The following is a 25,841-nucleotide window of genomic DNA, read 5'->3' on the forward strand; positions in this document are numbered from 1 at the left end:
ATAACATGGCCGATATTACAGTACATAAAAGATCCTCTTTAAAGAGGACCTTGCACCAACTCCACTGATTCCAACAAAGCTGGAATTGTTCTGTAGTCTCCAGCATTCCCGAGCAATCAGTGCTGTTACCTTTGGTGCCTGATATGCTAACTAGATCATCTAATATGAAGTGGGGCAGGCACAGACATGGCGGTGTTATTCTGAGCTCTGACACTGTCCTCCTCTGAATGGAGTTTTGAGTCATGCCCCCTTGCCTTCACCTGTCCGACACCATCTACTTAACGTTAGAAAGTCTAGTTAGAATATCAGGCCCTGAAAAGTACTGCACCGATTGCTCAGGAATGGTAGAGAAACATTGTAACTGCTTACAGAGTTGGCATGTGCAACTTACCGGCAGAATACTGTAATCCTTGAAAAAGGACCTTTCACCACCTTCACGCATTCAAGTTCTTGGCATCTGTTAGTAGGCGCTGCTGATACCAACACTGCTGGAATTTTCTCTCTAGCCTCCACCGCATCTGAGCAGTTAGTTTTGTTCCAGATGTTCTGTTTAAACTCTGTAAAGTCAGAAGGGCGGTGTCGAGGGGGGGGATTCAGGACACCAATCAGAGGCAGCCAGTGTCAGAGCTCAGAATCACACCCCTTGTCTGCTCCTGCCTGACACCGCCCTCCTGACAGTACAGAGCCTAAATAGCATATCAGACAGCAAGCTAACAGCATTGATTGCTTGGGAATGGAGGGAGCTACAGAAAAAATTCCAACTCTTCCAGAACCAGTGAAGCAGCAGCCAATTAATGGCAAAGAGCTGTACTTTTTGGAGGTGGGGAAAGATCCACTTTAACTTACCATTTTCTGCATAGCTTCCCTTATTTGACAATATACTGATCAACTTTTATTTTTTCAGGGTGCTATCCGGTTTTTAGTCTGACGAACAGAACCTACGCAGATCTAATATCAATGGCCTATCCTAAGGGTAGGCCATCAATACTAGAAACCAGATAATTGCTTTAATGATATCCGACCCCATCATACTTGCATATCTTCCTTTCTGCGAGCGGCTCCTGTCCTGTTCCTCTCTGTAAGTGCTTGCGCAGTCTGATGGTTCCTGTGACACGTGCAGTAGAGATGGCACTCCATCTCTACTGTGCAGGCGTCAAAGGTACTTCCAGTTTGTACACGCACTAGCAGAGAGGAAGAGAGGCGTCTACAGCCTGTGCACAGTGAAAAAGAGGTGCCGTCTCCCATAGAGGAAGACCAGTAAGTATGATGCAGGGCGGGCTGAGTTAGTTAGTTGGGAAAGGCTAGTAGTGGGCAGGATAGCTAGGGATACAGGGAGGCGGTGTAACGGAGTGAGAGAGGAGGGGGGGCAGTGAGAGGGAGGTAGTGTAGAAGCTACATAACAGGAAGCTACACCAAGTAAACAAATGCAGAGGATGCCAGGAGCTCCCAGAGATGCCCAAAAATCACTCAAAATGCTGCTAAAGGTATATGGTTGTACTTATTAATACATTACTTGCTCTAACAGTTGTTGTTTTTTTTAATTTGCCCAGAAAAAAACACTTTAAACGAAGACTTGGAGTGGAACCCCTCAACCAGTGTAGTTTTCATGCCAATCCACTGATTTTTTTCTGCTGACCTGTCATTGCCAGCCTAGGACAACCCAACTAACAGCAAAGAGCCTAACTAGCATATTGGGGTGCAAAAACTAATAGTATCAATTGCTCTGGAATGGTGGGACATTAAGGAAAGGTGTGCCAAAATCAGTGCTGCTGTGTTTATTGAAGATTACAAGAGGTGGACTTGGTGAAGGTGGCAAAAGGTCCCCTTTTAAAGGGGTATTCTCATCTCAGCCAAATATGGAGGTGGAGACATGGCTATTCTTATCACGTACATGAAAGGCTGAGATGGGAATAATCCGTTACAACGTAAAATAACTTAATTCTTGTTAAATTTATTGATTCATCTTGCACATGTATCTATCGTTTCAGAATTGTAAGACGGTATCAAAGAGTCCACGTCTAAAAATATGTTAACACCGGTATGAAACATTTTGAAAAAAACCCCACATTGTATGGATATGTGATGAACCATTTACATCTGCGCAGTCAAAATGAAGAAAAATTCCATTTGCTGACATTTATTGGGCATGGCATTTAGATTAAAGTGAGATCAGCTGGTGTGCAATTCTAAAAGATTAAAGAGACGACAGCTTAGCAAGAGAGAAAGCTACCATTCCTACCTTCAAGTGATACAATATAATACCAGTGCTCAGAAGATCATCATCAATGCCAATGAGATGAGGCAGCTCGGAATCCAAAACGACTCCAATCCCTTCTTTTCGAAGAGCGAGAGTTTGCTCCTGTGTTGAAATGAAACATCAGGTTAGTCTCCCGAGAGAGGACAGTGGAGCATTAGGTGACCAAAGTGAAAATTACATTTGGACAAAGCAGCAGGTAATATACCTTTTATTCAATTTTAAAATAATATTTGTTTACTTGAAAAATGGAACCGAGATGTAGAGATTTTGTAAATGGATGTTTTGTTTATTCCATAATAAGAAAGACAGCGCCCGCACAGAGCGGAGATGTCGCCTAGCCATTTGACGAGGGCAGTGAAACTAATAAAACATCAACGCGGAACGAGCTGTTCTCTATTGTCAGCTTGACAGACATATCTGGTCTTCTCCTGTGACTCTTAGCAAAATGGGATTATGGAGAAAAAGAACACAGGGCAGTCAGCTTTAACTGAAAGAGACGGAAAGTTAACAGCGATGTGCCTGCTGGACGGCCATTTGCATCTTTATTGGCAAGTACGTGGATCTGTTTAAGGTTGAGGGCCCACATTGCGGAAACGCAACATTTTTTTGTTGCAGATTTTGCTGTCTTTCCTTGAGCCAGAGCCAGGAGTGGATTTAACTGAAGCGAAACGTCCAAGCAATTCCTTTACCACTAGGGTTAGTAAACACATGAGCTTTTTTGGACCGGAATTTGACGCGAAGGCCGCCTCAGATTCCAATCCAAAAAATGGCTAGCCGTGACTGGAGCCCAGTGCAGTGGCACCCAGTTGCGGCCTTTTGCTCTGAATTAGGCCCAAGTGAACTGGCGTAATCGGGAGGGAGATGTCACAAGGCGGATGTCTGCAGCTGAATCAGCTGTGGAATCCGCCTGAAGAAAGGGCATGTTGCTTCTTTTTTGCACGAGCGGGAACAAGATACTTGCAGAAAAAGATAATTACGGCCATTGATTTCAATAGGAGGCGTTTTTTTAGCTGGATTTTGGTGCGGATTCCGCGTCAAAATCCGGCCCTATATACCTTGTGTGAACTAGCTCTTACCATTTCTGTTCAAGTCACTTCTGACTTTGGCTCATAAAACCACAGCAAAATCTGCAACAAAAAATTTGCATTAGCAGCCAACGATTTTATCTTTGGGATTGAAATCCCACGCATGCGCCATCAGCTCAGTTCCCTAAAGCAGTGAAGAGGCAGAGAACTGAAGCAGGGGTATCGTGAAGAATACACAGATCTGGTGCTGTGGAAGATGGCGAGCCTGTGATCGGAGCACAGGGGGAACGCCCCCTGCGCGCTCAGAGCATAATTTGCATAAAGACAAAAACTAGCATAATTTGAAAACAGTGGCGAGGATCTGCAAAGTAAAGGTATGAAATGAATAGCCTTTATAAAGGTTATATCTATGCTGTATTAATTGAAAATCGATTTATTCAATGATAGTCTCCCTTTAAAGAAGACCTTTCACCACCTCCACCACTTCATGTTCTTAGCATACATTAATAGGTTCCCCTACACTGATTCCAGCACTGTTGGAATTCCCACACCGTTCCTGAGCAACAAGTACAGTTAATTTTGACCCCTGAAATGCTATGTAAACTCTGTAATGTCATGTGGGCGGTATCAGCCAGGGGGTGTGATTCAGGGCACCAATCAGAGGCAGCCAGTGTCAGAGCTCAGAATCACACCCCTTGTCTGCTCCTACCTGACACCTCCCTCCTGACAGTACAGAGTTTATATAGCATATCAAGCACCAAAACGAACAGCATTGATTGCTCGGGAATGGTGGGGGCTAGAGAAAAAATTCCAACTGTGCCGGAATGAGTGAAGCAGCAGGTATTAATTTAAGTAAGGAGGTAGTAAAATGTCTTCTTTAATGCAATCTTTTACTTGCTACATAATATTTTATTGACACCCAAATTACTGCACAGGCAAAGTTTCTAGAAATCTGGGTGACCAGTCCTGTGGATCCTATAATAGCTGCTATGTTACGACATTACTCTTTACCCAGCCCTACTAAGGAACAAGTTAATAGAATTATTAACAATGCGACAGAAAAAGAGAACCCAGAGACATATATTAAGTGAGATTTTTATGTAAGCAATATATTACTCATATAGAATTATCCATTTTATTGTATAATTAGATTATAATAGATTACCGTATGCCATATTGTATTATATATAACTGTACATTTCTGCGACATGTCATTTGTCGAGGGTTATCATTACAATAAAACCAGTATTGTTGTACTTTCATTGATTTTTCTTACATATTCCAAAGGTTTTAAGCTGACAAATAATATCCGTACCACCTCGATTGTTTCTGTATAATGTAACTTTGCCGAATAAGAATTTAGAACATCCAGCTGGGAGATGGAAGGGATATTGGGAATAGAGAAACCCCTGAAAGCTGTCTATTAATCACTGTTTGGCCTGTCACACGGAGAAGCTCAGTAGCCCCTCTGGATCGATTATTTCCACTATATCTGTGCTCCACGAAGCAATGAAATTTGTCATTTTGTTCCTGAAGAAACTCATATATCCAGACAATGCAATGTTCACTTGTAAAGTATCCCACTGCAGATTATGATGATTCAGAGCTTACAGAAATGATATTTTTTTTCCTGTGAATATTTCTGTATATCTTTGTGCACTAGGATGAGGAAAAAAAAAAAAATACAAAAAGTCCCAAACCCGGCATCTCTGTTCTGCTGATGCAGCGGCGGTGGCGGCAGGGTGATGTTGAATAGTTAACACCTCCATGATTCACCCTGCCAAGCACAGGAGATATTGCATTATCCACATGATTGGGCATGATAGATTTTTCAGGGAAGCATTGTCACATCAGGTTTTAAAAGCTTTCTCAATGTCTTCCGAAGAAAGGAAAAGTAAAACTAATCACAGTTTTCTTCTTGAAGAAAAGATCGATATACTATGCAGCGGTCATGAGCCTGGCTTTTTATCATATTCATTATATGATATCATGTATGAATACTTGGAGAGGATTTACGATATCTGCCTGGACTCACAGTTAGCAAGGCTTCTGCAAACAAATCAACAAACTGGTACAAACTTCAGGGTATATTAGGCTGGATTAACACATGCGTTTTTTGGTGTTTTTGTTTTTGTTTGTTTTTTAAAGGGATCCTATCATTAAAACTCATTTTTTTCTGCCTACCACATAGGAATAGCCTTAAGAAAGACTATTCTTCTCCTACCTTCTTCTCTTATCCCGGTTTTCGTCAGTACGCAAATGAGTTCTCCCGCAGCACTGGGGGCGGGCCTCGGCGCTTAAACAGCACTGGGGGTGTCCCCAATGCTGCGAGAGAACTCTCCAGCGCTGCCTACATCCTCTTCAGGAACAGGTCGTCTTCTTGGAGTCGGCTTCAAACTTCTAGGCCTAGGGCAAGCCGACTGCACGTGCCCGCCGGCCACAATAAAATGGCCACTTACATAATATTGTAAGCAGTCATCTTCTTGTGGCCGGCAGGCATGCGCAGTCGGCTGCCCGAGGCCTAGAAGTTTGAAGCCACCACCGGAAGACGACGTGAAGAAGACCCGTTCCTGAAGAAGATGGAGGTGGTACTGGAAAGCTCTCTCACAGCATTGGGGGATGCCCCCAGTGCTGTTTGAGCGCTGGGGCCCGCCCCCAGTGCTGCAAGAGAACTCATTTGCATATCGACGAAAACCGGATTATATACTGAACGGCAGCGCAGAGAAGACATCTAAAGGTAGGAGACGAATAGCCTTTCTTAAGGCTATGCCTACATGGTAAGCAGAAAAAAAGAGTTTTAATGATAGGATCCCTTTAAGGGTTCATGCACACGTTCAAGTGTGCCATCCGAAGGGGGTGGGATGATTTGTTCCGTTCCGATGAAAGTAGTTCAGGTCCTATCCTGGTCCGTATTTGTATATAAATAGTGGTTTTACATATCACAACGACAAGTTGTATGGTGTGACAGGCAGACTGCTGAGTCCCACTATATCAAAGCCTATACCTTCCTACTCTACTTGGCGTTCACGACTGAGTTAGGGTACTTTTTTCTAGTAGTAATTATAACATCTGAGAACTGGCTGGATCCATCTCATCCATGTAACCACTGCACACGGCTATCGTCATCAAAAACATAGAGACTGGGGCACCACGGTGGCTCAGTGGTTAGCACTGTAGCCTTGCAGCGCTGGAGTCCTGGGTTCGAATCTCACCAGAAACAACACCTGCAAGGAGTTTGTATGTTCTGCCCGTATTTGCATGGATTTCCTACTTACTCTTACATACTGATAGGAGAAAAAAAAAAGTACATTGAGATCCCTATATGGGGCTCACAATCTACATACAAAAAAACCACAGACTGAATGGAGTACCAATGTGCATGCGAAACCATCTCTACATTATACCGGGTGTTAGAGCGTGTAGATAAATAAGTTCTGCTTTTTACGGTTTTTGTGCTACAAGGCAGCAAGCCCATCCATTCTCCATAATAGGTACAGTTAAAAGAAGAACTGCACTATAAATGGTAAGGGTCATTTGGGTGTCCCTGGGGCCGGGAGACTCCAGTTGCACCTCTGACAGGTCAGATTTTCCAGATTACGTTTACCAACATCCACCATCTTTAGAACAGAATACTAGATGAGTTATACTTCACATTTTTCTAAATTAAATTAGAAAAGAAAAGAAAAGCATAGTATATGAAAATGCAGTCACTGAGAAAACGTAGGAATTAATTGTCTAAATACAGCCAGTTACAGTGTCTTCAAATATCATAGGTCAAAATAGGGATCAGTTCACACAGTCAATTGCCACTGCAGTGTTGTTGATTAGAAATGTTTCCACTGAATATGTATTACATGAAAATAATGTTACAGTATTCTTATTTAAAACCCAAATAAGCTCATTAATGAATACTATCTTAAAGGGATCCTATCATTAAAATGCTATTTTTTCTCCCTAACACATAGGAATAGCTTTAAGAAAGGCTATTCTTCTCCTACCTTTAGATGTCTTCTCCGCCGCCATTCAGTAGAAATCCCAGTTTTCTTCAGTATTCAAATGAGTTCTCACGCTGCACTGGGGGCAGTCCTCAGCGCTCAAACAGCACTGGGGGCGTCCCCAATGCTGCGAGAGAAATCTCCAGCGCCGCCTCCATCTTCCTCTTGAACGGCCTCTCCCAGCGCTGGGATCAACTTTCTACGCATGCGCAGTCGGCTCTGCCATCGGGCCTTGGGCAGAGCCAACTACACATGCCCGCGGCCATTTTTTTGTGGCCGCATATGCGAGCGCCCCAGTGCGGTGAGAGAACTAATTTGTATACTGAAGAAAACCAGGATTTCTACTGAATGGCGGCGCAGAGAAAACATCTACAGGTAGGAGAAGAATAGCCTTTCTTAAGGCTATTCCTACGTGTTAGGGAGAAAATATAGCGTTTTAATGATAGAGTCCCTTTAAAGGAAATGTTTGGAATTTTTTTTATGGCCTATCCTTAGTATTGGCTATAACTATCTGATCGGTGGAGGGCAAACAGCCAGTCCCCACAAGGATCAGCTGTTCAGGCCTGCACTGGATCTCCATGCTATACAGTGCATGGAGCCAGAAGCTGTTGGCTCAGTACACTGTCTATTAGGATTTGCCACAGTTTTTTTTTTTTTTTGCAGTAGATTGAGTTGAAGACATGGCCACTACACAGTGTACAGAGCCGTCTGCTTCCACGTCTGGGCACTGTAGCTAATCGGCAGAGTACCAGGTATTGAATCCCTAAGGGTAGTCCATCAATATCCAAACATGGACAAGCCCTTTAAGGTAACCACACTCATATGTAAAACTCTTTATTTTCATACCAAGGTTGTCCATAGCCTAAGACAATGTATTAGCTTGACCAACTCTACTTCATGATCTGGCAAACCCATCTCTGCTACATCGGTCGTCACATTACAACATAATACAAGTGTGGTTATACTCTACCGATGACCTGTTTTGAAACACAACCGTTACAATAATTGCCTAATAATTGAGAGATTATAATAAAACCCAATGTAATCTTTAGCACATTAGCTTGACTATAATTCTTTTGTTCAATGAGAACTGACATCTAAAATTACAACGCAAAAAAGAAATAATAATTATAGCCGTCTCTGAGTCGCTCTTCACTTCTATACAAAGATATTTTTCCAGCAGAATACAGAAAATCACGAGACCTGTAAAATCAAGTGTAGAACTGAAAAATGGCATTGTTATTGACATCATTTCACAGGCGCGGCAGAGATTTCCTCATTAATTAATATGGAAACTGTCACGTATCGCAAACAGAACGGCAAATACAAGGCTATGGAGGCGTCCTCGTCCTAGAGAAGAGTGCCGGGAAACTTTCTATCATGGACAGATGGAATGCATAAAATACTAACACTGACAAATATGGAGGAACCAATCAGACGGCAGAGAAATGGAAGATATCAGGACATGCCTGTCCCCTACAAACATATCCATAGTGTTATCAAAAAGAGTGCCAATTCTGCTTCAATTATACCTATACAGGTGGGCAACACAGTGGCTCAGTGGTTAGCACTGCAGCGCTGGAGTCTTGGGTTCGAATCCCGCCAGGAACAACATCTGCAAGGAGTTTGTATGTTCTCCCCGTGCTTGTGTGGGTTTCCTCCCATTCTACAAAATTATATCAAATATATCTACAGTATATGGAAATGCTCGCGCTTTCCTTTTAGGTATAGAAGGGGCAGAAAGTCCAAACAGAAAATCTAAAAAAAAACAAACAAAAAAACACGACGCGTTTCTGCTTCCTTTTTTTCCCGCTTGCACATGCCCCTGGATAAGAGACCAGTGCACTGATAACAAGTCTATGGACACTGCTAAAAGGGTTAATTACTACCCCTGAAATGACCCTGTAATGCAAATAACTTGGAACAAGTTTTCTAAACCAGAGCAGATAACAAAACAAATTGAGTGTTGAAGTCCATTGGATGTCAGTCAGAGATGGATCAGTCACAGAGATCAGATAAGCATAGATTTTGTGCAACGAGAAGCAGGTGGTAGAACACCAGACTACCCAGGCTCCAGTAATTCCCTGAAATGAATGTCAATTAAAAAGCTGCAGAACAACATCCAAATTTCACAAACTGGGTCAACCATTTCCTTCCAACCTGCAATTTAGCAGTGCGACATTTGCTGGCTCCAAATCTGCAAATAAGATTATGTGACATTAAGGCTGGGTTCACACGTTCAGGTCAATTTGGAGTTAAAAACTGCATTGCGGTGCCGCATGTCAGAAACCATGTGTCTAAATTGTAAAATATGGCGAAGTCTCCGAGATGGTTATTACTCCATTCACTGACTGACTTCACCGGGTTATATACAATTAGTATTACATATGCATACAAAAGATAGCGATGGCGTTCAGGTTACCTAGCAACTGACTTCCCATTGAGGTGACCACTGTCTAGGAATATATATATATATATATATATATATATATATATATATATATATATATATATATATATATACATACATACATATACATACACACATATACACACACACGTGTGCTGAAATAGTAACAGCTTGGGTATATTCAGATGGTTGCAATATCTGAGCACCCACAACCACGGGAGATGGGATGCTGTCGCCCTCACTCTGCTGTGACCACCTAAAGAAGCAAGCGCAGAACTCAAAAAGTGTACAATCACTTTGGACTCCCTTACACATAAGGATAATACACACAGTGATGTCACAGTACAGGATAATACACACAGTGATGTCACAGTACAGGGATAATACACACAGTGATGTCACAGTACAGGGATAATACACACAGTGATGTCACAGTACAGGGATAATACACACAGTGATGTCACAGTACAGGGATAATACACACAGTGATGTCACAGTACAGGATAATACACACAGTGATGTCACAGTACAGGGATAATACACACAGTGATGTCACAGTACAGAGATAATACACACAGTGATGTCACAGTACAGGGATAATACACACAGTGATGTCACAGTACAGAGATAATACACACAGTGATGTCACAGTACAGGGATAATACACACAGTGATGTCACAGTACAGGGATAATACACACAGTGATGTCACAGTACAGGGATAATACACACAGTGATGTCACAGTACAGGGATAATACACACAGTGATGTCACAGTACAGAGATAATACACACAGTGATGTCACAGTACAGGGATAATACACACAGTGATGTCACAGTACAGGGATAATACACACGGTGATGTCACAGTACAGGGATAATACACACAGTGATGTCACAGTACAGGTAATACACACAGTGATGTCACAGTACAACAGTACAGAGATAATACACACAGTGATGTCACAGTACAGGGATAATACACACAGTGATGTCACAGTACAGGGATAATACACACAGTGATGTCACAGTACAGAGATAATACACACAGTGATGTCACAGTACAGGGATAATACACACAGTGATGTCACAGTACAGAGATAATACACACAGTGATGTCACAGTGCAGGGATAATACACACAGTGATGTCACAGTACAGGGATAATACACACAGTGATGTCACTCTGCGGGGCTAACGCATGCAGTGATGTCACAGTACAGGGATAACGCACACAGATGTCACAGTATGGTAAGAATGAACATTGTGATGTCACAGTATAGGGATAATACACACAATGATGTCACAGTTCGGTAAGAATGAACAATGTGATGTCACAGTACGGGGATAATGCACAGTCATGTTGCAATACAGGGATAATACAAATTAGAACATAATAGCACAAAAAGATGTCTGCATGCCCAGTGACATCACAGCATATTATTATAATGATGTCACGTGCAGGCGCTCTGTTTTCCCAGTAAAGTAAAAGAGTTTTCCAGTTTTCCATCTTCCTCCATAATCTTATAGTTCTGACAAATTGCACTGTAGGTCTAAGCTGGAATGCCCCCCCTCCCCCCTCCTTTCCCTTAGTTGTTGAGTCTTATAGTAGCTGTTATGCCTGCTGCTACCTTGGTAGTTTCTGTGTAGCTCCTGCCTTAAAAGGGATTGTCCAGAAGCAGACATTGCCATTACTTTTTAACCACAGCATCAGACCTCTTGACAGGTTGTGTGTGGTACTGCAGCTCAGCATTAGGGGGCGTGCTCATAATGCTGAGCTATCACTGCGGCTCCCACATTGGTATTGCAGCTCAGTTGCATTGAAAGCGAATTAGGGGGCCATGCTACCAATGTGGCACCAAACAGCTATGTTTCTCTAAACCATGATATCGGTAGATATTAATTGATGTCTGTGATTTTTTTAATTTTATTTAAAAAACAAAAAACACAACACCAAGGGTGCGCCAGTTTTTCACGTTACGATACATTGATAGACGTGCCCCTTTGTGTCACCTGGGAAGATAAGCTTTAATAAGCAAAATTGCAGATTTTTAGGAGAAACAATAGCGCTGTTCTCATTGCTATCCCAGGGAAGCGCTGCCTGTCAGTATGAAAAACTACTTTCACTTCATTACTTTGTTAAAGCGTTGGGCAAGGCATGTTTAATGTTGTGTCAGGAACCAGGGAACAACAACACTTTTTAGTAAATTGACTTCTGAGCTAGATAAGGTAATATCGACCACGATGAAACAATTGCAAGTTGCAAAATAACCATAAAAGACTGAAAAGATTTTTTTTTTTTTTTTTTCCCAATGGGTCTCCTGCACATAATTCCTTCAAGGAACTTTTTTGCTAAGAGACCAGATGTATCCTCTATTTCTTCCAGGGTGTCAGTGGTGTATAATAAAATGTAGGAAATGGTTAAATCACTGTAATATACATTAGTGCATTATTATTATTTTATTTACGCAGACACAACAGATTGCAACCAATATCGTCTCCGGTATCCTTAGAGATCCAAACTTGAGGATGCCTGGTATCCGTTCATAGAATGTAAGCTCTTGCGAGCAGGGCCCACACCCCAATTGTTTGATATGTTTCTTTGTCACATTGTGTCACACATTGGTCTGTCAGGCTGTTTGGGATCACCAAACCATCTGCATGCCTTTAAACAGCCCGGGTTTAGGGTCCCAATTCTCTATCACACTGCCGGTATCCTTAGAAATCCAAACTTGAAGACGCCTGGTGTCCACTGAGCTTAGGGGGCTTCACACTTACATCCGTGTCCACCTGCCGGGTCTCCATCCTATTCCCTGGAGAAACTGGATATAGGACGGCATCCTGGTAGCCATACAGGACTTTGTTTCCCCATGGAGAGGCCGCATACAGACACCGGCCGTTTGCTTGAAAAACCCATTCAAACCGTTGGTAAGCCGTTCCCCTATGCAGTTTTCCAGGGAATAGGACGGAGACCTGGCGGGCGGACACAGGAGCAAGTGTGAAGGCCCCACTAATCTCAGTGGACACCAGGCATCTTAAAGTTTGGATTTCTAAGGATACCGGCAGTGTGACACAGAAAAGTGGGAACCTAATCCTTGGCTGTTTAAAGGCATACAGGTGGTTTGATGATCCCAAACACATTTACAGGATCCCTTTAAGACCATCTAGTCTAAATTTGTACTAAGGCTACTTTCACCCAACCAAGTTTCATGTCCATGTGTGAGCCGGATTTACCCGACTGACTACCGTGTTTCCCCGAAAATAGGACGTACCCTGAAAGTAAGGCATGGCAGACATTTTGCTACCCTGCCTAATATAAGGCGCTCCCCCGAAAATAAGACGTAGTGAATAGAAATGAATGGAAGTAGCCAGCAAGCGGGGGGGTTAATCGGCGAGCCGGGCGCTTCCATTCATTTCTATGGGAGCGTGTGTGGGCACCGACCGGAGGCTTTAGCGCTGGATGTCTGCGCCAGACTTCCGGGTGGCCGGCATAGTTAAACACCCAGCATCCCGGCATTAACCCTTCTGGCGCCGGTGATCGCCGGCACCTGGAGCATGCTCCAGGGCTGACGTCATGTTGGCATGACAGCTGGGAGCCTTTACAAGGCTCCCCGGACTGTCTGCAGTGCTTTTCTTTTGCAGGCTGCTCTATGCGATGACGATTTTTTTGCATTGCATTAGTGATCAGACCTTTGCAATTGCATTGCAAAAAATCGTCATTTCTTTTGAAGGCAGGTTGCCTGTCTGTAATGTAATACAGGGGGTTAATAAATGCAAAAAAAAAAGGAAATATATATATATATATATATATATATATATATATATATAGATATATATCTATATATATATATATATAGATATATATGTGTGTGTGTGTGTGTAAAAAAAAATAAAAGTATAAAAAATTCAAATCAACCCATTTCCCTAGAACACATATCAAAGTATGTAAATACTGTGAAACACATACCGTACATGTTAGGTATCCCTGTGTCCAAAATCGCCTGCTCTACAAATCTATAAAAATATTTTTATACTGTACAGTATTTAATAAATGTTAATTTTTATATTTAGCAATATATGTGAATTCTTCTTTGAAAAAAATAAGACACCCCCTAAAAATAAGACATGGCACATCTTTGGGAGCAAAAATTAATATAAGACACCGTTTTATTTTCGGGGAAACAGGGTAATATGTAAGGGCACGGACTCCCAGCATTATAGTTATCTATTACACTAGGAGTCCCTACTACCCAGTCAGATTCAGGTGGCAAAGTATCGGTGTCGGGAGTCAGGCATCCGAGGAGTCTGGTTTTAGAATCAGATGTCAGAGTCTGAAACCTGGATGAAACTCATGTTCATATATTTTTTTGACTCTGACACATGAGGATATCCTAATATGGACACCGTACACCATAGTCTGCCCAGTGAGCCGCAGCGCGCTCTACACATTGTATAAATGACTAATGTATAGTGCGCATAGACATACAGCCAGTTAATAGACTGGGAGGGCAATGAACGCCGGGGGCTTTAGAGCAGCTCATAGACTATTGCTCAGCTTCTTTGTAAAGAGTTTATCCGGTTTCTAATGTATATGTTTGATGTCTTGTCTCCATAATTGGAGTAACCACTAAGGAACATGATAAGACTAATGTAATATAGGGTGAGAACTGCTGAATGTCTTATGTACTGAAAAGCTGATCAATGCTGACCACTTTACTACACGTATCTGGAGTGAATATCCACTTATCGACATTAACTGTTACTAAGGCTATGCTTACATCATGTTGGATGCTGCGGAATATATTAGCACTACACAAGTAAGCAAAATAAAGAAGATCTCCCAATGTACAACATATATATATATATATCTCATACACACACATTTGTCCAGGAATCTAGTAAAACTACATCCTGATGACCTATTCACAGGACGGGGTCCGACATCTGGACCCCACATCAATTGGGTGTTTCGACCAACCAGATATGTGGCATAACCAACTGCACTTTATGGCGCCACCACTACATTGTAATGGCAGGAAGAAACATGTAGTGTCCAAAGATCCATATATTGTAGCAGTGGCTCGCTTTCACTTTCACCTGCTATATGGCTTTGGGCGGCAAGACAGTTGACTGGTGCAGGGCTCTGGTGTCAGACCCCATCTGATCTGATCAGATCTATCTTGTGCATAGGTCAACATTATCCAAAATTCATGGGTCTTGGACAACCCCTCTACTTTAGTGACTACTTTCCATAGGAAATTTCATGGGATCAGTCAATCATTTTGACCTGTTGGGAATGACATGCCCCACAAACTCCCTTCCCATATAATAAGCTTGCACATTCAGTTGTAGAAAGGCTATCACAGTTACTACTGATGATGAGACAGACTCCTCTCACACAGTTATAATGAAGGAGCTCAGACCACGGTCTTCCTGATGGTCTCTTTCATTATTTAGAAGAATATAGAAAAAATAATTACACTGCCCCCATCAGGCAGAGGTGGTATGGTCTCTAGCTGCCTATGTATTTGATAGCAGTGCATAAAGGAAGAGAAATCTAAAAGATTGCGTCTGATCAGGGGCCGAAATGCAGGTAAATTAGTAATATATATTTATTTTTAGATGTGTAGAGTATTAAAGAGGACCTTTCATCAGATCGGGCACATGCAGTTCTATATACTGCTGGAAAGCTGACAGTGTGCTGAATTCAGAGCACTATCAGCTTTCCCGATCTATGCCCGGTGTAAAGCGCGATCGGTCCCGGTAAAGTAGCGCTTTACAGTCAGAAGGGCGTTTCTGACACTTAGCCAGGGACACCCTTCTGCCCAGCAGCGCCTATCGCGCTATACTGTGTGAGCGGGGAGGAACGCTGCCTCCCCTCCTGATAGTACTCGTCTATGGACGAGCTGTGTGAGCAGAGGGAGGGGGCGTTCCTCCCCGCTCCACAGTACAGCGCGATAGGCGCCGCGAGGCAGAAGGGCGTCCCTGGCTAACTGTCAGAAACGCCCTTCTGACACTAAAGCACTACGATACCGGGACCGATAGCGCTTTACACAGGGCACAGATCGGGAAAGCCGACAGTGCGCTGAATTCAGCGCACTGTCAGCTTTCCAGCAGTATATAAAACTGCCTGTGCCCGATCTGATGAAAGGTCCTCTTTAACCGGTTAAGGACCAGGCCCAAAAGTATGTTAAAGACCAGGCCTTTTTTTTCAAAACTGACATGTGTCACTTTAAATGGCAATAACTTTGAGACGGTTTAACTTACACAAGTGGTTTTGAGACTGTTTTTTTCGTAACACATTATACTTCATGTTAGTGGTAAATATTAATCAATATTTGTGTATTTATTTATAAAAAAACTAGGAAATTTGATGGAAATTTGGAAAAAATTGCAATTTTCAAAATGTGAAATTCTCTGCTTTTCAGGCAGATAGTCATACCACCCAAATACATAAATAAATATTATCTCCCATATCTCTGCTTTATATCGGCATCATCTTTTGATTGTCTTTTAATTTATTTTGGACGTTACAAGGCTTACAAGTGTAACAGCGATTTTCTAGATTTGCAAGAAAATTCCCCAAACCAATTTTTTAGGGACCGCTTCAGTTCTGTAAGGAATTATAAAGGCCTGTATAATAGAAACCCCCATAAATCACCCCATTTTCAAAACTACACCCCTCAAATTATTCAAAACAGCATTTGGGATGTTTGTTAACCCTTTAAGTTTTTCATAAGAATAAAAATAATATGGCAGTGAAATTTAGACATTTTATTTTTTTTCATTAATACATTCATTTAGACCTAAAATTAACACATTCACAAAGGGTTAAAGGAGAAAATGCATCTCACATTTTGTTATGCAATTTCTCCCGTGCACAGAAATACCCCACATGTGGGCGTAAACTGATTTTTGGGTACACAGCAGTGCATGGAAGGGAAGGAGCGACACTGGGTGTGTGAACAGCAGATTTTGCTGGAATAATTTTCAGGCACCATGCCTCATTTGCAGAGCCCCTAGAGTACCAAAACAATGGAAACCCCCCAAAAGTGACCCCATTTTAGAATCTACACCCCTCACAGAATTCATCAAGGGGTATAGTCAGCATTTTGACCCTACAGTTGTTTCACAGATTTTACTAACATTGGGATGTGTAAATGAAAAATTACTAAAATGTCACTTTATCCCCAAAGTTTTAATTTTCACAAGGGGATAAAGGAGTAAAAGCCCCCCACAATTTGTTAAACAATTTCTCCTGAACACGGTAATACCCCATGTGTGGCCATATTCTGCTGTATGGGTACATGGCGGGGCTTGGAATGGAAAGAGCGCTATTTGGCTTTTGGATGGCAGATTTTGCTGGAATAATTTTAGGTGCCATGTCTCATTTGCAGAGCCCCTAGAGTACCAATACAGTGGAAACCCCCTAAAAGTGACCCCATTTTGGAAACTACACCCCCCACAGAACATATTAAAGGGTAGAGTGAGCATTTTGACCCTACAGCTGTTTCACAGATTTTATTAACATTGGGGCATGAAAATGAAAAATTACTTTTTTTCCAATAAACTGTCAATTTAGCCCCAAATTTTTCATTTTCACAAGAGGATAAAGGGGAAAAAGCTCCATAAAGTTCATTAAACAATTTCTCCTGAACACGGAAATGCCCCATATGGGGTCATAATCTGCTGTATGGGAACATGGCGGGGCTCAGAATGGAAAGAGGGCTATTTGGCTTTTGAAGGACAGATTTTGCTGGAATATTTTTCAAGTCCCATGTCGCATTTGCAGAGCCCCTAAAGTACCAATACAGTGGAAACCCCCTAAAAGTGACCCCATTTTGGAAACTACACCACTCATAGAATTTATCTAGGGGTATACTGAGCATTTTGGCCACACAGCTGTTTCACAGATTTTATTAACATTGGGATGTAAAAATGAAAAATTACTTTTTTTCCCAATGAATCGTCCATTTAGCGCCATATTTTTAATTTTGCAAGTAGTTAAAGAATTAAAAGCCCCCCACAGTTTGTTACAAAATTTCTCCTGAACACGGCAATACCCCATATGTGGCCATAATCTGCTGTATGGGTACATGGTGGGGCTCAGAATGGAAAGAGAGCTATTTGGATTTTGGAGGGCAGATGTGGCTGGAATAGTTTTCAGGTGCCATGTCTCATTTGCTGAGCCCCTAAAGTATCAATACAATGGAAACCCCCCATTGTGACCCCATTTTAGAAACTAAACCTGTCAAGGAATGAATCAAGGGGTATTATCATTTTGTGCCTAAAATGCTTCCAAAAAATGAATGTCCAAAATGAAAATTTAAATTTTGAAAGAAATATGCCATTTCGGTGCCCCATACATTGCACCCACTTTGTGTTGTCAGAGACCTGCACTCCTAAAACTATTAAGGGGCCATCCTGAGGGGCAAAAAATATATATATGTGGGTGTAAACTGCTGCTTGGGCACACAGGAGGGCTCAGAAGGGAAGGAGCACTGCGCTTTTTAGCTTTTGGGGTACAGATTTAGAGGGACTTTCTGGGGGCCATGTTCCTTTTGGAGAGACCTGGAGGTAACTGTAAACCCCATTTTGTAGGGGCAAGTTTAGGGTCTCTGCAAAAGTGTCATGGCATCCAAAAACCAAACCGTCTGCGCTCCAAAAACCCAATAACCCTTCTTCCCTTCTGTGTCCGGCTGTGCCCTAATATCAGTTTATACCCACATATGACATTACGTCCGTTATCCCGGGTACACCAGTGTCATACATGTGGCATAAACTGCAGTTTGGGCGCACAGCAGGGCGCAGAAGGGAAGGAGCGCGATGAGGCTTTTGGAGTACAGATTCAGATGTTTGGTATCTGGACGTCATGCCATGTTTGTAGAGCCTGTAAGGTACCAGAAAAGTGGATTCCCCAAAGGAGTGACCCCATTTTGAAAACTGCACCCCTCAAAGAATTTCTCAGGGGGTGTAGTGAGTATTAGTATCCCGGACATGACTGCACAGCGGATGGCGAAGAGGGAATGTGTAAGCGGTGCGGAGTACATTGCAGACACCAAATTCCCTACTATGTCCCAGTAGCTCCTATGATTGGGGGAGTCACTCTGGGGCTCATTTTGGGGGTCACTTCTGGTGTCTTTCCCTTGTAAACTGTAAATCTGGGGTGTCTCCTGAAGTACACTGACACAGCTTATACATTCCCTTCCTGACGCCGCCAGTTGTATTCTAATAATTTGGCGATTTTGGGTTTTTTTGTCTTCACATTGGTAGATGCTATATTTTCTTTATTCTTTTGGTGACGCGGCCATATAAGGGCTTGTTGTTTGCGGGATGTGATATATTTTGTAATGACACCATTTTTGGGTGCCTACAACATACTGAATACATTTTATTAACTCTTTCTTGCTGGATTTAAAAAAAAATAAAATCCTGGCATTGAGTTGTACCCTTTAAATTTTTCGCCATGCAGCGCACAGTAGAAGTAACATGTTCCCTTTATTCTGCGGGTCGGTACGGTTACGGTGATACCTCATTTATAGTATTTTTTTATGCGATACTAATTCTGCAGAACAAAAACACATTTGGGGACATAAATCAGTGATTTTTGCATCGCCATCTTATGAGAGGCGTAACATTTTTATTTTTCGGTTGACAGTGTTGGTTGAGGGCTTATTTTTTGCGGGACAACCTGCGCTTTTTATTGGTACTGTTGTGGGGTGCATATGATTTTTTGATCACTTTTTATAGCATATTTTGTAAGGTGATATGGTGAAAAATCACTACTTCTGGCGGGTTTTTTCCGTTTTTTTTTTCAGATGTACACCGTATACATTAAATATTATTTCAGTTTTATTGTACAGGTTTTTACGGACGCGGCGATACCAAATATGCATTGTTTTTATTAATTTTTAGTACTTTTTTATATAGTTCATTTTGTATAGAGAAAAAGGGATTTTTGGGCTTTATAACTTTATTACTTTTTTCATACACTTTACTTTTTTTTTAACTTTTTTTTTTTTTTTAACTTTTTCATGTGTCCCTTTAGGACACTTGAATCAGTTGATGCTTTCATGAAAGCATCAACTGATTTTGTATAGTAGCTTGCAGGACACGAGCAGGACATGAGCCTGCTCGTGTCCTGCAAGCAGCAGAGGAAGTGAGACACATCGCTCACTTCCTCCATCGGTCGGCAGGATCAACCAGGTATGTGGGGGCTCCGGTAGTCTGGGGTCACTGGCCAGACCCCAGACTACCTTCTACTGACATCGGCACCCCCCGATCTCGCCGCGGGGGGTGCCGATCAGCTTCAATATGCGGCGGATCCCTTTCGATCGCGCCGTGATGTTTCACGGCACGATCGAAAGGGTTAAAACGTTCAGTCGGAACTGAGTCCGACTGAATGTTGTTGAGGGGCTGGTTAGGTGTTAGTAACACCTAATACCTGCCCTCCCCCCGCCCCACCCCCTGCCTAGTGAGTCTCTGAAGACCAGCCGTAAATTTACAATCGGCTGGTCTTAGAGACCAGGACTGCTGGCCGTAAATTTACGGCCAGCGGTCCTTAACCGGTTAAAGACAACCAGGTCAAGGGTACAAGGATGAAAGAAGCGGTTTTGGTTGTACTGCTTTTCTTCACTTTATTTTGTGTATATACATAAAAACTGAATGTAATTTTGGTAGGAAAGTTTTCTCCACATCTGTATTTAACCGACATGTTCTTCATATCTTCACACATCAGAGACGTCCTTATAACATTCACCTTCATATTTCCTTGCTAGCTCTAGAGATACGTATCGTACAATCAGACACGCTTCTGGTAGTTTTCACTCACAGGTGTAACAAGGGGTTAATGAGGGTATTACCGCCCCAGGAAGAACATGTGAGCGTCTACTGTCTTGATTGCCGTCGTCTCACTTTGCAAACCTCAATTTTAAATGCCAAAAAAAAAAAAATCTAATTGTCTTGGTGAACTTCATCACAGCCACTCCTAAATCAAGCGTTTCCTTAAATTACTACCCTGGTGGATTTTTTTTTTAACACAATGTGAAGTCTCCCGGCAAACCGTCATTTTAAGGACTGCAATAAAAAGTTATGCAGAAGTTAAAGATGGAAAAAAAAGAAACATTCAGCGCACACTGCTCTTGTGATGGCTTCTTTGCAGGTCTCGCGGCTTCTTGTCATAGATTAAAAATACCCTGTTGAAATATTGATGAATGCAAGTACAACAAACAGATGCAGGAGACGCCTGCGTGATTAACATCTGCATCTTCTTACCAATCTAAATCTGCAGGATTGCACCTTGATACAGCTCTCGGGGCCGGGCCCCATTACTATACATGTATGCATTCTGATAACTCCATGATAATTATATAGGTACCTGCACACATCTGAAGCAAGCGCCATAGACAGGAGATATAAGAACATGCAGGCTTCTTCTGCCTGAACCTGAAAATCAAAGGGACTGCAGGATTTTGTCAAGCAGACTCAGTCATCAAACAGGTTTGTACTTTGGCTTAGCTCTTTTTGAAGGTCCCTGAACAAGCAAGTTATTAAATGTCTGATATTTGTAAAAAAAAACAACGACTGCACATCCATCCCAAATATCTGCCGCTTGTACTACTTCTACTACCCGGTAGAAAACAAGCCAATATGGCCGGGCTTATATGTTCGGCATTAAACGGGTCCATTAATATCCAATCTAATGGACAAATAATGGGCAAGCCGGGAAAGAAAACTGAATGCCAACCCGAGTATCCAATAGTAACCGGCATACCACAAAGGATATCAAAAATAAAAGGCGCATCGAATAGGACTCCAAAAATCACTTCTTTATTATAGAGAATAAACAAGAAGATAAACATATAAAATCATCTAATAACATTAAGAAGGATCGTGATCAGACATGCACCCCTCTGGTGAGACGCAAGGAAAGGGGTTATGTACGGGGTTACTATACGGTGTGGGGGGGTACTATACGGTGTTGGAGCACTAGGAGGATATTATATTGTTTGGGGGATTTCACTCACCCCTTTCCCCGCCTGGAATCTCCTTCTTACACCTCTGTATTAGTGCTACATTAGGCTATGCCCCTCATTCAGCTATGCATTAAAGATGCAGAAAAATTTCCATTAGACAGTTCCGCACAGTACATCATACACAGATATTGTGGCATCTACTGTATGGAGTTTATAGATACTCTAGTTCATGCGTTTTATGCAAAGCGTGCAGGGGGCAGCGAAGAGGGGCTACTAGACCAGCCTAAAATCTACTTGTTTTAGGTGATTTTTCAGGATAAGCTGCCGTGTACATGAAGAATAAAGCCGATTCTGGCCATTACACGATTTGTACTCTGCGTGTTTTGCAGACAGACAGTACTGATCTGTATTGATCTAAATAAAATACTTGTCTGTGATAGAAAATTCTTATTTGGCTTCAGCCTCAGCCTAAGTCTGTTTTCCTTTTCTGTCATCTTGAGTTCCTATTCATTGTCCCCACTCCTTCCAAAGAAGACTATAGAAATATATACTCTGATACATGTGACCTACAATCCCCTCTCATACCTATAGAGCAGAGATTTCAGAGTGAAAGTCAGTTTAGTGGAGAAAGTTCTATAGACTTGCCATTGCTACAGTTTGTTAGACAGAGACATTCTTGCCTTCAACATAAACATCTAAGGGTCAGTTCACACGTGAACTGCCCGCGCGGGTTTTGACACCGAGAGAGACGCGGTGAGCCGCGTCTCTCTCTTGTCAAAACCCGCCTGCCGCGACCATCGCGGTCGCGGCTTTCCCCTCCGTTGTCGGCTCAAATGAATGAGCCGACATAGGAGGGAGCTGCCGGGAGCGGAAGCCGCGCGGCTTCTGCCTGAAGAAAGGGCATGTCCTTACTTTTCTCCGCTAGCGGTAGACCGCCGCTAGCGGGAAAAAAAAGCCTGGTGGTCTACATAGACCACCATTGTAAAGGGGCGGATTTTGAAGTGAAATCCGCTGTCAAAATCCGCCCCTTTGGCTACGTGTGAACTAGCCCTAATACAGACATTTAGGAGGATTTTGCAATTGTGAACATCCCATTGTGGCTCCTCTTTGTTTAGGCAGGAGATCAGCTGGAACAGACTGTTTGGTAGATCCCCATGGTGCTGCAAGTTCTGGTCATGGTGGGATTTGTAGCTGTAATATGGACATGGACACCTTACGGCCATCTAAATAAGCCCTTTCCTTGATGACCACAGTTTCCGGAGCGCCAATAAGTGCATTAGCCACAGTTCATACCAGAGGTTTTGGTTATGGGACACTGGTACCAATTGTATGTGGTCTGTTTTGCCTCCAATGCCTTAATAATTCTTTATGGCTATATTGTGATGGCTATCAGGATAGGATTTATTTGTTCCCCAAAAAATCTAGCGATAGAGAGAAGTCAGTGATAGGACTAGATAAAATCCCAATTGCCGGGTAACAATAAATACGGCGGAAAACGCTTCAGTACCTCCAAACTTTTAGAGCTTCTCCTTGGCTTACTATTAATAATGACATGATTTGTGAACCTTATTCCAGCCGCCATGTATTCGCACCAGATCGGGAATTATAAAACCTTCAGTGTAACACTAGAAAACAATACATAATAATACATATGTCACGCTGTTACAGCTGCACAATATCCAAGATTAATGACAAAATATTCACATATGTATAAAGTAATTACCGCTACTACGGCACAAGTCAGTAATTCACATGCGGCAATGATCCCCGCGACACAGGCATTCTGGGCTAAGTATTCACGTCTCTAGCAAGTGGCATCTTTCTATATTACAGGAGCGCAATGAATCAGCCTCCTTCCCTCCTCTGCGAGTAATGTGATTGGAATCCTAATGCAGGTGCCAGACAGGAGAGTGAACAAGAGCTGCTTCCCAGGAACCAGGAGCCTATGGAAACGCGGACAATCTAAGAGAATCTCATCAGGGACGGAGCAAAAAAACTTTCTAATGAAAAACAATGAAAGGTCCATTATCTGACCATTAAATGCCTTAACAACCGAGGACCAAGTCATTTTCCCCCCCCCATTTCTTTACCATTGCGTTCTAAGAGTTGTAACATTTTTAATGCCCTGGCCATGCTGCTTTGTGTCGTCTTGTTATTCTATGGTATGGGGTACAAGTGGATTGTAGAAAAGCCCCTCCGTATGTCTAACCACTTAGATGCCGTGGTCACTATCGACTGCGGCGTTTAGGCTGGGGGGCCCCACGTTGTGAAAATGCTGCATATTATATTAGCTGCAAAGTGGATGGGATTCTGGCTGACCCCATCCACACATTGCAGGGAAGGAAAAAAAAATTCAATCTCAATTTCAAAAACACTAATGTTTTTGAAAATTGTACCGTATAAATTACACCTGGCGGTTTCCATCTACGATTAATAGGGGCAGAAAGTCCGCAGCAGAGAAAACTGAAGATTCTGTGAAAAAAAACCACCACGGTCATTTTCGCCATGTTTTTTTTGGCTGTGGTTTGCTAGGTTGGGTCTTAGCCTTAAAGAGTCTCTCCCTGGAACCCAGCCCCAATGATAAATGCGTTAGGGTCACCTGAATCCACTGTGCTCTTCCCTTGCGAATCATTGCCCAGATATTGCCGTAATCCAAATTTGTTCTTTGCTCCAAACAAGTAAGAGACAACGCCCTGGTTGCTCCTAAGAGCTCATCTGCATATTAACACAAACAGTGATATCTCCGCAGTGGAGAAAGTCATTCACAAGGGGAAATTTGATTTAGGTAATCCAAACCTATCTATCTGCAGGGCTGGGTTGATATGCTGGGTTCTGGTGAGGCCCGGTTCACATCTGCGTTCGGTATTCCGTTCAGGAAGTCTGCTTGGGGACCCCCCGAATGAAACCCTATACACGTTAAAAAGCAATTACCTAAAAAAACCACACGGATCCCATTATAGTCTATGGAGTCTAAAGAGAGAGTAAAGTACAGCAAGCACTTGGACATTATAGTGTATGGGGTCCGTGTGGTTTCTTAGCCAACTGTTTTTTAATGTGTATAGGTTTCCATTCGAGTAAGAGAGTTGCCAAGCGGACTCCCCGAATGGAATACCAAATGCAGGTGTGAATCGGGCCTTACACTAACCTATCTGCAGGGCTGGGTTAATATGTTGGGCGCTGGTGACACTAACCTATCTATCTATAGGGCTGGGGTGATATGCTGGTTCTGGTGACACTAACCTATCTATCTGTGGGGCTGGGGTGATATGCTGGTTCTGGTGACAGTAACCTATCTATCTGCAGGGCTGGGGTGATATACAGGTTCGTGTGACACTAACCTATCTATCTGCAGGGCTGGGGTGATATGCTGGTTCTGGCAACACTAACCTATCTATCTATAGGGCTGGGGTGATATGCTGGTTCTGATGACACTAACCTATCTATCTGTGGGGCTGGGGTGATATGCTGGTTCTGGTGACACTAACCTATCTATCTGCAGAGCTGGGGTGATATGCTGGTTCTGGTGACAGTAACCTATCTATCTGCAGGGCTGGGGTGATATGATGGGTACTGGTGACACTAACCTATCTATCTGCAGGGCTGGGGTGATATGCTGGTTCTGATGACACTAACCTATCTATCTGCAGGGCTGGGGTGATATGATGGGTACTGGTGACACTAACCTATCTATCTGCAGGGCTGGGGTGATATGCTGGTTCTGGTGACAGTAACCTATCTATCTGCAGGGCTGGGGTGATATGATGGTTCTGGTGACAGTAACCTATCTATCTGCAGGGCTGGGGTGATATGATGGGTACTGGTGACACTAACCTATCTATCTGCAGGGCTGGGGTGATATGCTGGTTCTGGTGACAGTAACCTATCTATCTGCAGGGCTGGGGTGATATGATGGGTACTGGTGACACTAACCTATCTATCTGCAGGGCTGGGGTGATATGCTGGTTCGTGTGACACTAACCTATCTATCTGCAGGGCTGGGGTGATATGCTGGTTCTGGCAACACTAACCTATCTGCGGGGATGGCGTAATACGCTAGGGCCTGGTCCGGTGACACTAACCTATTTATCTGCAGGGTTGGGGTAATATGTTGGGTTCTGGTGACACTAACAACAATTGCAGAGACCAAGTTGTTACAAAACCTTCAGAATATCTCGGTGCAGA

General features: G+C 42.7%; 1 protein-coding gene across 2 annotated transcripts in view; it reads right to left on the bottom strand.

The window, feature by feature from the left end:
• KIF16B (kinesin family member 16B) overlaps positions 1 to 25,841 on the bottom strand; it is a 241,358-nt gene that overhangs the window by 142,238 nt on the left and 73,279 nt on the right. For both annotated transcript variants that reach the window (XM_075267378.1, XM_075267376.1), the window contains exon 13: positions 2,240 to 2,359. In XM_075267378.1, the coding sequence (XP_075123479.1) occupies positions 2,240 to 2,359 (120 nt within the window). The remainder of the gene's footprint in view (positions 1 to 2,239; positions 2,360 to 25,841) is intronic.

The sequence above is a fragment of the Leptodactylus fuscus genome, chromosome 3, assembly GCF_031893055.1.
Source record: "Leptodactylus fuscus isolate aLepFus1 chromosome 3, aLepFus1.hap2, whole genome shotgun sequence".
NCBI classification, from domain to species: domain Eukaryota; kingdom Metazoa; phylum Chordata; class Amphibia; order Anura; family Leptodactylidae; genus Leptodactylus; species Leptodactylus fuscus.